A 15,684-nucleotide genomic window follows, 5' to 3' on the forward strand; every position below is an offset into this window, starting at 1 on the left:
CTAGACATTTTTCCAGAGAGAAAATGCAGATGGCCAATAGGCACATAAAAAGATGCTCACCATCACTTATCATCAGAGACATGAAAATCAAAGCCACAATTAGGTATCAGCTGACACCAGTCAGAATGACTGTCATAAAAAAGAAAAATACAAAAATAGCAAACATTGGTGAAGATGTAGAGAAAAGGCAACCCTCATACACTGTTGGTGGAAAGGTAAGTTTGTGCAACCGCTGTGGAAAACAGGTTTCTCAAAAAATTTAAAATAGAGTTACCTTGTGACCCAATTGAGTTTATATCTGAAAAGAACAAAAATACTAATCTGAAAAGAGTCATGCACCTCAGTGTTCCTAGCAGCATTATTTACAGTTGCCAAGATTTGGAAGCAGTCTAAGTGTCCATCAGCAGATGAATAGATAGAGAAGATGGAATGCTACTCAGCCATAAAAAAGAGTGAAATTTTGCCATTTGCAGCAACATGGATGGACTTGGAGGGCTCTATGCTAAGTGAAAAAATTCAGAGAAAGACATATACTGTATGCTGTCATTTATATATGGAATCTAAAAAATATAACAAACTAGTGAATGTAACAAAAAAGAAACAGACCCATAGACACAGAACAAGGTAGTAGTTACCAGTGGGGAGAGGGAAGGGAAGGTGGGGCAATTTTGGGGTAGGGGCAAAATAAAAACCCGGTAATTATGAGGTTATGTGAAATCATAGATGAAAATTGTGAAGCACAGTAGAATTTAAAGAATCTTTCATTTAATTTTTTAAAAAGTTGGCACTGTCAGGTAACCCCTTCTTTCTTGACATTCTTCCTTTGTTTTCAGTGTCACCACACTTGCCTATTTTCCTATTGCTTTTCTGGCATTTTCTTCTCAATTTCTTTCATTGTTTATTTTTACACTGTCTGTCCCTTAAGTTTGTTTTCCCTGAGTTCTATCCTTATGGATCTATCCTTATCCTTTTTTTTAATACCTGTCTTTGAACAAAATTACTTAGCACTTTAGCGATCACTGTTGCTTGGAGAATTCCTGTATCTACTTAGTTACCTTTGTCTTTGCTCCTGAAATCCAGACCTGAGTTTCCAACTGCCCACGAACTTAGCATGTCATAATTTAGTTCATAGTCAAAATCATGCTGCTCTGAAATTTCTCATCTTTACCACAATTCTCTGTATTCTTAAATAGTAGTAACACCTTCCTTCCATTCATCCAAATTAGAAGCTTTGACAATCAAAATTTGGTAATCATCACCTCTCACTGTTTACATGTCCCTGCTTTCACCCCCCTAAAAGTACGTAATCAGTTTTCAAACCTTGTGATTTCTACTTCCAAGTCATTCTCAAATGCCTCTCCCTTGTCATTTGATTCCATATCATCTCTGTCCAGTGGTGTTATAATAGCCATGTAGCTGAACACAGTGCTTACTATCCAAACACGTTTTCCTGTGTTTATTGATAGTATTTGAGCAGTTTTCCTAAAGCACAATTCTAATAATATTCCCCTGCTCAGAAGCCTTAGAAACTCATGATTGCCTGCAGAAAAAGTCTGCTGAATTCAGTTCACATGGAATTTAAATTGTACTGTAACCTAATCCTAGTTAACTTTCCTAATCTTTTTTCTTCCTCCCCCAAACTCCTCTTTATCTGTACACACAAAACTTCCTGATATCTAAACATCCCCATTTCTTGTGCTAGAATTAATCTGTGCTAGAATTAATCTCTTCTTTCTCTCTTTTTAAGTGTAGTATGACAGTCATAAAGCATTCTTATGTGTTAATTTAATCTGTGTTGAGTTACTTGAGGAGAGGGACTAGATTTTTTTTCCCTTTACTTTTTTGTTTCTTTTAAACTTCTCTGTATAACTCAGAATAACCTTTTGACTATAGTAAAGAGAAATGTTGAATTAAAGAATAATTTGTGATTGAACTGATTTGGGTGCAGATTTTTTTCTGATAAAATTTTTGGGAATTTAGATAGTGGAAACATGGTAAGTAAATATTGTTTTGTTTTCTACATAAGAGTATAGTAAGTTCCATACTTGCTATTGATTTTTTATTAAAAAAAAAAAGCATAGCATTGAAGGATTTTGTTTTGTTCATTGGTTTTGTTCTGTATTGGTTCCCCCTAGGAAAAAAAATCATATTAACACCAGCCTTTTATATGTTTAATCTTAACTTTTTAATATAAAAATAAGAGTTCTTTTTTTTTCTCCCCCCTTTGGCTAGGTGTGTAGTACATGGATTGGAAGTGGAGTTGTCAGTGATCTCAATGATCTCCGTCGAGTACACAATCTGCTTGTTTCTTCACTGGACAAGGTTCAGGCCGGAAAAGGATCTTCCAGCCAACTGTACCGAGAGAGTGCTACAACCATGGAAAAACTGGCTGTTCTTAAAGCATGGGCAGAGGTAACGGCAGCCTATTGTTTTTAACGGTTTCTCCATCCGTGAGAAAATGTTCCACTACTCCTGTAGGTAAAAAAATTTTGTTTAGTTTTTGTTGTTTTTAAGCTGACCTTTGGTATAGAGTGCTTTAAAAAATTTTGCTATTTACTTTTCACTGAAATACATATACATTTATGTCTCAAAAGAGCTCATATTGAACCTTTGAAAATTAGTATTTCTAATTAGTGCTTTTTTTAATTTATTTATTTTAATTATACTTTACAGTTTTGTGGTTGTTTTAGCCATCATTGACGTGTATCAGTTTAAAAACATCTATATTGAAGAAAAGCTCTTCTTACTTACTATGGAAAAATTAAGTGGGGAAAACCTACAAATAATAAGAAAATAGAAAAAATTGTGCCAAGAATCATTTATTTGATTAAATTTCAGAAGACTTGCTGCCACATTGATTAGGCTGTAGGAGTTTATTTTGTTGTTGTATGTTTTGTGTTTTTTTAACAGCTGTTTTTACCTCTTTTTATGCCCACATTATTTTTAAAAATAATGATACTGTTTTAATTTCACTTTTCTAAATCCCTTCTGCTAGTTACTTTCAAATTCTTATCATCTGCATGCAGGTATTTCAAATATCTCTTTATTCCTTCCTCTGCCAACCCAGTATCTTACTTCCCTATTTCCTTGGTATCAGCAGCCTGTGACCACCCCACAGGCAATTGCTGGCTCAAAGCATACAACACCCAGATGATACAGTTTAGATAAAGGACCTCTGGGGTTTTGTGGATTTTTTTTGTCACAGAAGACAAAAAAGGGAAAATTAGAGCAATAAGATATTGTAGAAATTACTTTTCTTTCTGGTTTTTAGATCAAGTTGTTTTCATCGAGTATCCCTGAGTGTTCATTTATTTTCACCCTGCTGCCATCTTTTGTCTTAGACAAGTAAAAAAAATTCACATTGATAAAATGTTTGTTCTTACTGATAAAATCTTACCAAATTAATGCAAATGTATAATTTTAGGTGGAAAGTAGTGTTAGAAAGATACTTATAAAGTGATTGTTTTCTTACTTTGAGATTCACAGAAATTCTTTGTTATTTTCACATATCTAATTTTTAACTAAAACTTACTATTTTTCTTATCTGTAGAAATTACATTCCAAATGATTGAATGATTTTTATTTTAAAAAAATCTTTCAAAATTGTTGTTAATTCTGCAGCCCCATTCATTAATTTCCCAAACATAGAGATAGTTGTGTAATTGGATAAGACCATTTGCCAGTTAGCTGGTTCTCTGCTGACTTGCATGAATGTGCTTGATTTACCTACTATGTTGTCTGGCACAGATCAGTATAAAAAGCATTAAATGTTGAATCACAGACCCTATAGCAAGTTCTGTCTCTATAATTCACCATCTTTTGTACTTTGATCAAGTGAGTTGATCTCTCAGATACTCAGTTTCTTTATCATAACATGGAAGTACAATAATATTTTCTAAAGTGACATGTATTAAAAAAACCAAGCATTGTAACTGGCACTGAATAGAAAATAAATAGTTACTTTTAACAAATTAGATGAAAACTTCATATAACTAATTTATTAATGCACATTTTTGTTTGAAACTCTTCTTATTTTGGGGTAACTTGGTTTTATAATTAAATAATTTATACTTCAGCCCTCAGCCTGTAATATTGTCAAATAAATCTTTTCCTTGCTTAACTTCCTTTCCTTCATCTTTTTACCTCAGAGGCCCAACATATTCTAGATTTCTCTGTTCAAGATCTATCTTTGCTTCTACTTTTTACTCAGAAAATAGAAGATGTTTGTTTTCCAGCTCCTCAGATTGTTACCTTCAGGTCTTGAGATCTATGTGAGTTGATAACTGTCCTTTTACCTGTGTGACCTTGGGTGAATTATTTACCTGCTTCTGTAAACCTGGTTTCTCAGCCCTAAAGTGTGGATAATAATTAAGTACATTCCATAGAATTACATTGTGAAGTAAATGAGACTTCATTGTGAAGTAATAAGGACTTCGTTCAATAACTACCTTATTTATATGCTCAGTGAATGTTGCCTGCTGTTATTTGTATAATTATTATTATTATTTTAAAGTTTTCCTCTAATCCAGAATTCCCTTGTCTCAATTTTCTTTCCCACTCTGATTCATTCAACAAAGTGTTAAATGAACATTAGCTCTGTGCCAGGGTAGCAGTTGATAATACAGTAGTGCACAAGCCAGATGTTCTACACTTACTGAGGAAAACAAACTAGTGGACCAGTATGTGCGACAAAAATAATGAGTGTTACAGGAGGAGTACAGAATGTTGTAAACACACAGCAGAGGCACCTAAAATAGTCTGGGGGTTCAGAGGAGGCTTCCTGGAGAGAGCAACACTTAAGCTGGGACCTGGAGCATGAGAGCAGATGTTAGTAAGCACGAGTCTGAGGAGGAGACTATTCCAAGCTAAGTGCATTCAGTTGTCCCCCACTTCTGTATCTCCCCATCTCCCTCTGCGTGCTCTTCCTCCCTCCTTCCCTTCGTTGTTCCCCAACTCAGCTTCCTCCTCCGCTCACTCTCTTCTTTACATCCTTGACTGTTGAGTCACCCACTTCTCGATCCCCTGCAATCTAGGTTTACTCTCACCACTCCATTGAAATTACTGAAGTTACAAATGATATAATTCTCCAAATCACTGGACACTTTTCAGTCTCTGTCGACTTAGCCTTTCTGCAGCTTTTGATATTGTCTTCTCTGGAAACTCTTTGTTTTCCTTGACTTACTGGCCCTACTCCCTTGCTTCTCCTGTTTTTTTTTTCTTTGTTCATTCTTAGCATCACTTGCTGGCTTCTCTTTGCCTGCCTGCCGTTTAAATGTTGATATTTTTCTTGTCCTTTTTCTCACTCTTCATACTTTATGGGTAACCACATCTACACTCACACCCTGTAGCTTTTACATGTATATTAAATATTCTAAATGTACTTTTCTACTCAGACCTCTCTCCTAAATTCCAATCCCATTCTTTTAGCTATTTATTAGACATGTAGTAAGTGCTCTAGTATTTACTATTGAAAAAAATCTGGATCTAAGTGGACCCACGCAGTTCAGATCTATGTTGTTCAAGAGTCAACAAAGTATAGCAAAACACCTTTCTAAAACTGTACCCATTAGTTTATCCTAAGGAATATCAAGAATATACACAGATTCTGTTGTGAGGATGTTTGTTGTGATGTTGTTTATCATTCTAAAGAAAAAGAAATAAATGTATTTCTTGATCCAAAGATGATGGTATTCAGTTCAATTCAGTCTCTCAGTCGTGTCCGACTCTTTGCGACACCATGAATCGCAGCACGCCAGGCCTCCCTGTCCATCACCAACTCCCGGAGTCCACCCAAACCCAACTGCATTGAGTCGGTGATGCCATCCAGCCATCTCATCCTCTCTCATCCCTTTCTCCTCCTGCCCCCAATACTTCCCAGCATTAGGGTCTTTTCCAATGAGTCAACTCTTCGCATGAGGTGGCCAAAGTATTGGAGTTTCAGCTTCAACATCAGTCCTTCCAATGAACACCCAGGACTGATCTCCTTTAGGATGGACTGGTTGGATCTCCTTGCAGTCCAAGGGACTCTCAAGAGTCTTCTCCAACACCACAGTTCAAAAGCATCGATTCTTCGGCGCTCAGCTTTCTTCACCGTCCAACTCTCACATCCATACATGACCACTGGAAACACCATAGCTTTGACTAGACGGACCTTTGTTGGCAGAGTAATATCTCTGCTTTTAAATATGCTATCTAGGTTGGTCATAACTTTCCTTCTAAGGAGTAAGCGTCTTTCTATTTCATGGCTGCAGTCACCAACTGCAGTGATTTTGGAGCCCAGAAAAATGAAGTCTGCCACTGGTACCACTGTTTCCCCATCTATTTGTCATGAAGTGATGGGACAGGATGCCATGATCTTAGTTTTCTGAACATTGAGCTTTAAGCCAACTTTTTCACTCTCCTCTTTCACTTTCATCAAGAGGCTCTTTAGTTCTTTTTCACTTTCTGCCATAAGGGTGGTTTCATCTTCATATCTGAGGTTATTGATATTTCTCCTGGCAATCTTGATTCCAGCTTGTGCTTCCTTCAGCCCAGTGTTTCCCATGATGTACTCTGCATATGAGTTAAATAAGCAGGGTGACAATATACAGCCTTGACGGACTCCTTTTCCTATTTGGAACCAGTCTGTTGTTCCATGTCAGGTTCTAACTATTGCTTCCTGACCTGCATACAAGTTTCTAAAGAGGCAGGTCAGGTGGTCTGGTATTCTCATCTCTTTCAGAATTTTCCACAGTTTATTGTGATCCACACAGTCAAAGCTTTTTGCATAGTCAAAAAAACAGAAATAGATGTTTTTCTGGAACTCTCTTGCTTTTTCGATGATCCAGCAGATGTTGGCAATTTGATCTCTGGTTCCTCTGCCTTTTCTAAAACCAGCTTGAACATCTGGAAGTTCATGGTTCATGTATTCCTGAAGCCTGGCTTGGAGAACTTTAAGCATTACTTTACTAGCGTGTGAGATGAGTGCAATTGTGCGGTAGTTTGAGCATTCTTTGGCATTGCCTTTCTTTGGGATTGGAATGAAAACTGACCTTTTCCAGTCCCATGGCCACTGCTGAGTTTTCAAGACTTGCTGGCATATCGTGTGCAGCACTTTCACAGCATCATCTTTTAGGATTTGAAACAGCTCAACTGGAATTCCATCACCTCCACTAGCTTTGTATGTAGTGATGCTTTCTAAGGCCCACTTGACTTCACATTCCAGGATGTCTGGCTCTAGGTGAGTGATCACACCATCGTGATTATCTGTGTCGTGAAGATCTTTTTTGTACAGTCCTTCTGTGTATTCTTACCACCTCTTCTTAATATCTTCTGCTTCTGTTAGGTCTGTACCATTTCTGTCCTTTATCAAGCCCATCTTTGCATGAAATGTTCCCTTGGTATTTCTAATTTTCATGAAGAGATCTCTAGATGGGTCATGGTAGAGAGGTCTGACAGAATGTGGTCCACTGGAGAAGGGAATGGCAAACCACTTCAGTATTCTTGCCTTGAGAACCCCATGAACAGTATGAAAAGGCAAAATGATAAGATACTGAAAGAGGAACTCCCCAAGTCGGTAGTTGCCCAATATGCTACTGGAGATCAGTGGAGAAATAACTCCAGAAAGACTGAAGGGATGGAGCCAAAGCAAAAACAATACCCAGTTGTGGATGTGACTGGTGATAGAAGCAAGGTCTGATGCTGTAAAGAGCAATATTGCATAGGAACCTGGAATGTTAGTTTCATGAATCAAGGCAAATTGGAAGTGGTCAAACAGGGGATGGCAAGAGTGAAAGTCAACATTCTAGGAATCAGCCAACTCAAATGGACTGGAATGGGTGAATTTGACTCAGATGACCATTATATCTACTACTGTGTGCAGGAATCCCTTAGAAGAAATGGAGTAGCCGTCATAGTCAACAAAAGAGTCCGAAATGCAGTACTTGGATGCAGTCTCAAAAACGACAGAATGATCTGTTTGTTTCCAAGGCAAACCATTCAGTATCACAGTAATCCAAGCCTATGCCCCAACCAGCAATGTTGAAGAAGCTGAAGTTGAACGGTTCTATGAAGACCTACAAGACCTTTTAGAACTAACACCCAAAAAAAATGTCCTTTTCGTCATAGGGGACTGGAATGCAAAAGTACAAAGTCAGGAAACACCTGGAGTAACAGGCAAATTTGGCCTTGGAGTACAGAATGAAGCAAGGCAAAGGCTAATAGAGTTTTGCCAAGAGAACACACTGGTCATAGCAAACACCCTCTTCCATCAACACAAGAGAAGACTCTATACATGGAAATCACCAGATGGTTCACTAATGCTGAAATCAGATTGAATTATATTCTTTGCAGACAAACATGGAGAAGCTTATGCAGTCAGCAAAAACAAGACCGGGAGCGGACTGTGGCTCAGATCATGCATTCCTTATTGCCAAATTCAGACTGAAATTGAAGAAAGTAGGGAAGACCACTAGACCATTCAGGTATGACCTAAATCAAATCCCTTATGATTTTACAGTGGAAGTGAGAAATAGATTTAAGGGACTAGATCAATAGACAGAGTGCCTGATCAACTATGGATGGAGGTTCATGACATTGTACAGGAGGCAGGGATCAAGACCATCCCCAAGAAAAAGAAATGCAAAAGAGCAAAATGGCTGTCTGAGGAAGCCTTACAAATAGCTGTGAAAAGAAGAGAAGTGAAAGGCAAAGGAGAAAAGGAAAGATATACCCATTTGAATGCAGAGTTCCAAAGAATAGCAATGAGAGATAAGAAAGCCTTCCTTCAGCAATCAATCAATGATGGTATTAAGTGACTAGAAAATTGAGTTAAAAATTATATACAAACATTATTGTTTAAAAGACTGTGAGTATGTATATACAACGTGTCTAGCATGTTAACAGTATTGCATCTGGGTAGTAGGATTTAGGCTTAGGTAGTAGGTAGTAGGCTTTATTTTCTTCATTTTATTTGTGCATCTGATTTTTCTATATTTCTTGTGTACTTTCTCGTAAGAAAAACCCCACATTTTTTGCAAAAACGAGTCAAAAAATATATTTTCATATTACGCGTAGCAATGTATAATATATGCCCCTTTTAGAAAGCATTTGGCAGTGTCTGTTCAGAGCCATGGAAGTATTTATAATCACTCACCCAGTCATTCCATTTCTGGGACTTTATCCTAGGGAAGAATATTCAAAATATGAAAAAGAGAGAAGTTGACAAAAATGTTTGTTTGGAACATTCATAATGTGACGAACTGAATACCTTTGTCATTGAAAACTATGCCTCATCTTCTAAGATTCCCAGGACTGAAAAGAATTTTAAAAAATATAAAATTTCAACTACAGGAAAACTGTTAGATTTATAAAGTCTTCTATTACCGCTATTAAAAATAATAGTTATGAAGAATAGTATTTATATGGAAATCCTTGTAACAGTTAAGATTAAATACAAAATAGTCTGTACAACATAATTACAGCTTAGTTGGAATGTGGAAACCTGGAAATTAGGATTATGAGTAATTTTAATAACTCATTTTTAAACTTTTTGTGGTGTACTTTTAAATGTTTATTTATTTATTCTATTTATGGCTATGCTGAGTCTTCATCACTGCTCAAGCTTTTCTCCCATTGCAGCGAAAGGGGGCTACTCTCTAGTTGCGGTGTGTGGGCCTCTCACTGCAGTGGTTTCTCTGGTTGTGGAGCACAGGCTCTAGAGTGTGTAGGCTTCAACAGTTGTGGGCACGGGCTTGGTTGCTCCATGGCATGTGGAATCTTTCCAGACCAGGGATTGAACCAGTGTGTCCTGCTTTGACAGGTGGATTCTTTACCACTGAGCCACCAGGGAGGCCCACAGCATAATTTTTTAAATAAAGGTTGAGGAAAAATACATACAGCTGACCTTTAAATCATGCATTGACTCCGCTTCCCCATTACCAACAGAGTAAAATCTTCAGCTCCTTCTCCCTTGTATTCTATGCTCAGTCTAATACCGAACACTTGGAATTTCCTTAGAATGCCTTGCCGTTTCTTATCTGCCTGGAATCCCTACTTCCATCTTTGCCTGTCAGCAGAAGAACTTTTATCTTTGAATTGTGTCTCACCTTTTCATACTCCATTAAGATTCTTTATCTTTGGTGCTCCCTGTGATTCATTCATTACACAAACCACGAGTGTTCCTTAGGTGCCAGGCAGTGGATGTGGTCACTGCTCATAGTGAGATGGGAAGATAGGTCATTTAAAACAAATTTAAAAAATGTCCTTTCATCTCTTTTTTCACTCTTCTGTCATTGTATCAGTCTGTGAGTTCATGGAAGTGAAAACTGCATGTGATTTGTCTTTGTTGCCTCCGATCCAAGCAAAATAGCAAATGCAAGGCAAGAGTAGGTACCTACGAAGAATTTGATGAGTGAATGGCTGAGTATACTTACAGTGTTTATTGAGAGAGACATTTTCTTAAAATATCAACATTATAGTAAATCTAAGGGAAGAAAGCAAGCTTAAAATCACTAAAAAATATGAATATGATATGTTTATAACTTTAGATTCAGTGTCCCTATTCCAAAAGTTAGATGGTTTATGCTTCTAAATTGTCAGGTGTTAGTATGACTAACCGACTGTAACTGACTGATATATATAAGACCACCACAGTGTTAAGGAAGGCTTCTTCTCAGAAATGAAGATTCATTGTTTCCTGTTATCATTGTGTAAACTTAGTCAATTACTGTGCCATAGCTGTCTGCTTGTTGTAGGGATAGAGAGAAGACCCTGCCATCAAGAAGTGTCCCTGGTTCAGATACATAGAATTCCTCTTACGTACAATGAAAATAACTGTGTATGGCAAACATTTTTCTAAAGATACCTAGTGCAATTTTCTGTCATTCTCTTACTCCCTTGACTGCCCCCCAACCTTTTCTTTGCTTTTTTGTGGATGTGTAATTCAGCTAGGTGCCGGTTGCCAAAGCCAAAATGTATGTACAACTGCAAAAGAATACAAACAAAAATAACTTCAGCAAAGAATCCTTAAGATTGTATTTTTAGAAGTTGTTATTATATATTCTTTTGGTTTACAGAGTGGAGAGAAAAGATACAGATAATATATATAGTCAGTAAATTATATTATTTTTGGCTGAGTTATCTGTTACAAGGACTAGATTGATAAACATCACTTAGGCAGTGTAAAAGAAGAGGTTTGGAGGATATTAGTGGAAATCCAGGTTATGGTTTCTCTTCCCCCACCCCTTAGCTTTTTTCTTTGAATGCCGTCTGATTGTGTCTAATAAGCCTGTGAAAGCAAATTCAATAAACAGGAAGTTGTACCCTATGGCAAAAAAAAAGAAAACCACGTATATAAAGGGGGGCTTTGTAAAGTAGAACAAGAGAAGCCAGAAAAAATTCAGAGAACCCTACTCAAGGAATGTGCTGTGAGAGCAGTAGTCAGAAGTCAGATCTATTAAAAAAAAAAAGATTGCCTCCAAAATAGGTGGGATTATTCTTTTGAGACTATCAGGAAATTCTGAAGTTGCATACTTTCTACTAATAGTACTCGGTTACTTGCGATGATTCAACTGTATAATCATTGTGGTTGTGGTTTAGTCGCTAAGTCGTGTCTGACTCTTGCTACCCCACGGCTGGTAGCCTGCCAGACTCCTCTGTCCATGGGATTTCCCAGGCAAAAATACTGGAGTGGGTTGCCATTTCCTTTTCCGTATAATCATAACAGCTTAGAATATGTCATTTCTTAATATTATATCTTGTTCTTTTCTCCTCCTGAATATCTTACTAGGTCTATGTGGTTGCTATGAATATTAAAAAAGAAGCAGAGTCAAAACCAAAAAGAGCAGTTAAAAATACTGATGATGATGATGATGATGATAGTACCATAGATGAGCTACCACCAGATAGTTTAATAACACTCGTGCAGCCTGAACTGCCAATACTCAGTCGCCTGTGGTTGGCAGCATTAAAAGACTACGCGCTTTTAACTTTACCAGCTGAATTTGCTAGTCAGCTCCCCCCAGATGGTAAGTACTGTGTTCAGAGTTTTGCTTTTAATGGAGTTGAAAGTAGTAATTAAACAAAATGGAATTGGTGGAGACTGGCCACAATAGTAATAAAAACATTTTAAATTTCTGTGGACTTAAACTTGATATTCTGTCTGTACTGAATTTATAAATTCAGATACGGAATTAAACTTACTTGTCGGCCCAAGCAAAAACGTTCTCACTGTTACAGTAATAACCGTCTGAGCTAGGGTACTCTAAATAACTGCGTAAGGAGTTATTATACATAACCATGATGAAGTATACTGCTGTGTTGGTCAATGTGTGTGTGCCAGGGCAGACGTGGAAGTCCTCAGTTTGATAGTGAAAGCAGGAAGAAGGGAAGAATTTGCAGAAGAGTGGGGGAAAAAGAAAAAAGAAGACAGAGTTCCCTAGCTATAAGGGAAAGGAAAGGTGATGAGGGTTTTAAGAGTTGCTGGCAACAGTGAAGGGGAAGCCTGTGACCATGGGTGGGGGCAAGGTAGAGGGCACTCAGAGGTGTGAGCACTTGCAGAGGAAATGCTGGAAATGCTGGCATCAATCACAAGGAAATGATAGGCACTCCAGGTCAGCAGCTGTAGGAATGACGTCGGTTTTGGAGACCCTTAGGAGAAACTCTTTGGCCAGATTCCTCTTTTATGTGTGCTGTGATCTGAATATTTGTATCACCTCAGAATGTATATGTTGAAACGTAATCCCTATTGTGATGGTATTAGGAGGTATGGGTCCTTTGGGAGGTGCTTTGGTCATCAGGGTGGATCCCCTAGGAGTGGGAGTAGTCCCCTTGTAAAAGAGAACCCACAGAGCCCCAGCCCCTTCCATCTTCCACCTTGTGAAGACGGCAAGAAGGTACTGGCTGTCAGTCAGGAAGAAGGCCCTCACCCAACCATGCTGGCATCTTGATCTCAGACTTACAGCCTCTAGAACCATGAGAAATAAATTTCTGTTGTGTAACCACTCAGTCAGTGGCATTTTCTTAAAGCAGCTCAAATGGACTAAGACAGTATGTAACAGGTATTTTTAAAGGAAGTTCATAAATAAGTGAATACGTATAATAGAAGTAATGTTTTTTGATTGATTTGATTGTTTTATAGGTGGAGCATTTTATACTCCTGAGACTATTGATACGGCTAGACTTCACTATCGGAATTCCTGGGCCCCAATTCTCCACGCAGTGGCACTTTGGTTAAATAGCACAGGATTTACATGTTCAGAGTCAGCAGAAGCAGCAGCAATATCAGCTTTACAAAAACGTTCCATACCGGTCAATTTAAGCCAAGCATCAGGAGCGACACCTAGTGCTAAATCTTTGGCAGAAATTAACAAAGACAGAATGCATCTGATTTTAGGTGGGTGAGCCATGTTAATGTATCTCAAGATATATTACTTCTGAAAATGTGTATCTGTAAGGGAGAAAAAACTGCTTTCTACCATCTTAAGCTCTGTGACTGGCTTAAGAATTAAACTGACATAAGACACGTTAATAGGAGAAAAGCATATAAATTGATTTAAAATTTTTACATGTACATAGGAGGAAAATGAAGACCTGAAGAAGCTTTTAGGTTTGAAAGATTGTCTAGTTTTACACGAACAAGAATAAATTGTGGGGATCTGACAAGACAAAGGGCTGGGGCCAGGGATGATAAGTTATACAGTAACTAAAAAGTACATGGGGGAAACTAATGGAAAATCCGGGCTTCCTTGATAGCTCAGCAACAAAGAATCTGCTTGCCAGTGCAGGAGATGCGAGTTCAATTCCTGGTCTGGGAAGATCCCCTGGGGAAGGAAATGGCAACCCACACCAGTGTTCTTGCCTGGGAAATTCCAGGGACAGCAGAGCCTGGTGGGCTCCAGTCCGTGGGGTCACAAGAGTCAGCCACAACTTAGCCACTGAACAACAACAGTAGACGATCAGGCTTATTTTAGTACGTTTGTTTGGATAGGTCTATTTCAACATCGACTCCCAGTCTCAAGGAGTAAAAATATTCTTTCCCTGATACAGGGAGGGCATCTTTCTAATGAGAAATTTTATGACCTGCTTTTGGGTAGAAAGGGGGTCCGAGAGCCCTGCCTGCATCTGCTATTTCTCAAGTGTGTTCAGCCAAGAAGGTATATTTTGGTGCGGCATGTTTTGAACCCTTTCATATCTTTCATTTTAATGCTCTGGAAAAAAATTTTATAGTGTAGTTCAGATAAGAAATAGTAAAAAGAGGTGTTTTTTTTAGCACATTTTCTAAATTAACAATTTTTAATAGAAAAATTTAATTATTAAATTGCTCCTTAAAACTTCTCTGTCATGTTCACTCAGAGCAATACTGAATAATTTTCAAGGAAAAAGTTAAACTTTTTTTTTTATATGTTTTCTTTTTACTTGACACTTAAATTACCCTATGAGGAAATACAATATAAATTTATATTTACATTATAAATGTAATATATACATAAATTGTGTATATATATAAACATATATAAATGTATATGTGCATATAAATATAAATGGAAAGTTAAAGCAAATTTGAGTAATTGTTATTTATAATTGCTGTATAGATTCTTTTGTAACATTTAAGAATTTGCAATCATTTATCATAATCTTATAATTTTCATTAATTTATTCTTAATGTATTATTTTTAAATGTTTTTAAATAGCTTCTTAATCAACCTGATGACCTTAGAACTCCCTCACTTGCTTCCAATGTGACTGTTAGCCTCATTCCAAGGCTACAGCCTATGTTAAGTTTGGCTACTTATTTTGACAATCATTTTGAACTCACTTTAAGGCATTAATAAATACATGTTAAAGTGAGCTGTAAAATAAGTAGGTAAAAGAAAAAAAAATGGTGTTAAAGCAACAAAGTGTTTTATATTAAGAAACCTGTGTGTTTATTTTGTATATTACAGGTGTGAGTATACAGTTCCTTTGTTCCCCAAGACCTGAGGAGCCTGTTGAACATGTTACAGCTTGTCTGCAGGCCTTACACACCTTGCTAGATTCTCCTTATGCCCGAATCCATATTGCAGAAGATCAGGTGCAGTATATTTCTATAACAGATAATTTATGCTTTATATTCATTATGTTTATCTTCAGATAATTTTATCACATATGAGATAAATATTATATAATAAGTGTTCAGGATTTTGGCTTCATCTAAGACCTTATGTTGAATGTTGGATGACCAGACATGCTAGACTAGAGATCATCACTATACCTTCTTTGATGAGTTCATCAGCAATCAAATAAAAATAAAAATGTAAAGGATCCCTTCAGTCCCAGTTAATGGTTCTGCTAGTAAAAGGCTGAGTTAATTCATAAGGCTATTAAATAAATTTGGGATTTCCTGGTGGCTCAGACAGTAAAGAGTATGCTGCAATGTGGGAGACCCAAGTTTGATCCCTGGGTTGGAAAGATCCCCTGGAGAAGGAAATGGCAAACCACTCCAGTATTCTTGCCTGGAAAATCCAAATAAATTATGTCACTTTTAAATGTTTGATTAAACTTGATCTCATTTAATAAGGTTTTTACACTGGCTCAAGTACTCATTTAAGAAGTTTAATGAATTGTGTTTTCTAATTTTTGTATGGAATTTTTAGAGGATTTTATTCATGTTACAGAACCAAGTTTCCACTGGATTTGTTTTTTTTTTTTTTAATTAGGAAGTCGTTT

General features: G+C 37.2%; 1 protein-coding gene across 1 annotated transcript in view; it reads left to right on the forward strand.

The window, feature by feature from the left end:
• HEATR5B (HEAT repeat containing 5B) overlaps positions 1-15,684 on the forward strand; it is a 98,132-nt gene that overhangs the window by 69,972 nt on the left and 12,476 nt on the right. The window contains exons 27-30 of the mRNA XM_081596196.1: positions 2,233-2,412; positions 11,768-12,005; positions 13,118-13,372; positions 14,922-15,049. Coding sequence (XP_081452322.1) covers positions 2,233-2,412; positions 11,768-12,005; positions 13,118-13,372; positions 14,922-15,049 — 801 coding nt within the window. The remainder of the gene's footprint in view (positions 1-2,232; positions 2,413-11,767; positions 12,006-13,117; positions 13,373-14,921; positions 15,050-15,684) is intronic.

The sequence above is a fragment of the Giraffa tippelskirchi genome, chromosome 4 (assembly GCF_054371585.1).
Source record: "Giraffa tippelskirchi isolate mGirTip1 chromosome 4, T2T-mGirTip1v1.2.pri, whole genome shotgun sequence".
Classification (NCBI taxonomy): Eukaryota; Metazoa; Chordata; class Mammalia; order Artiodactyla; family Giraffidae; genus Giraffa; species Giraffa tippelskirchi.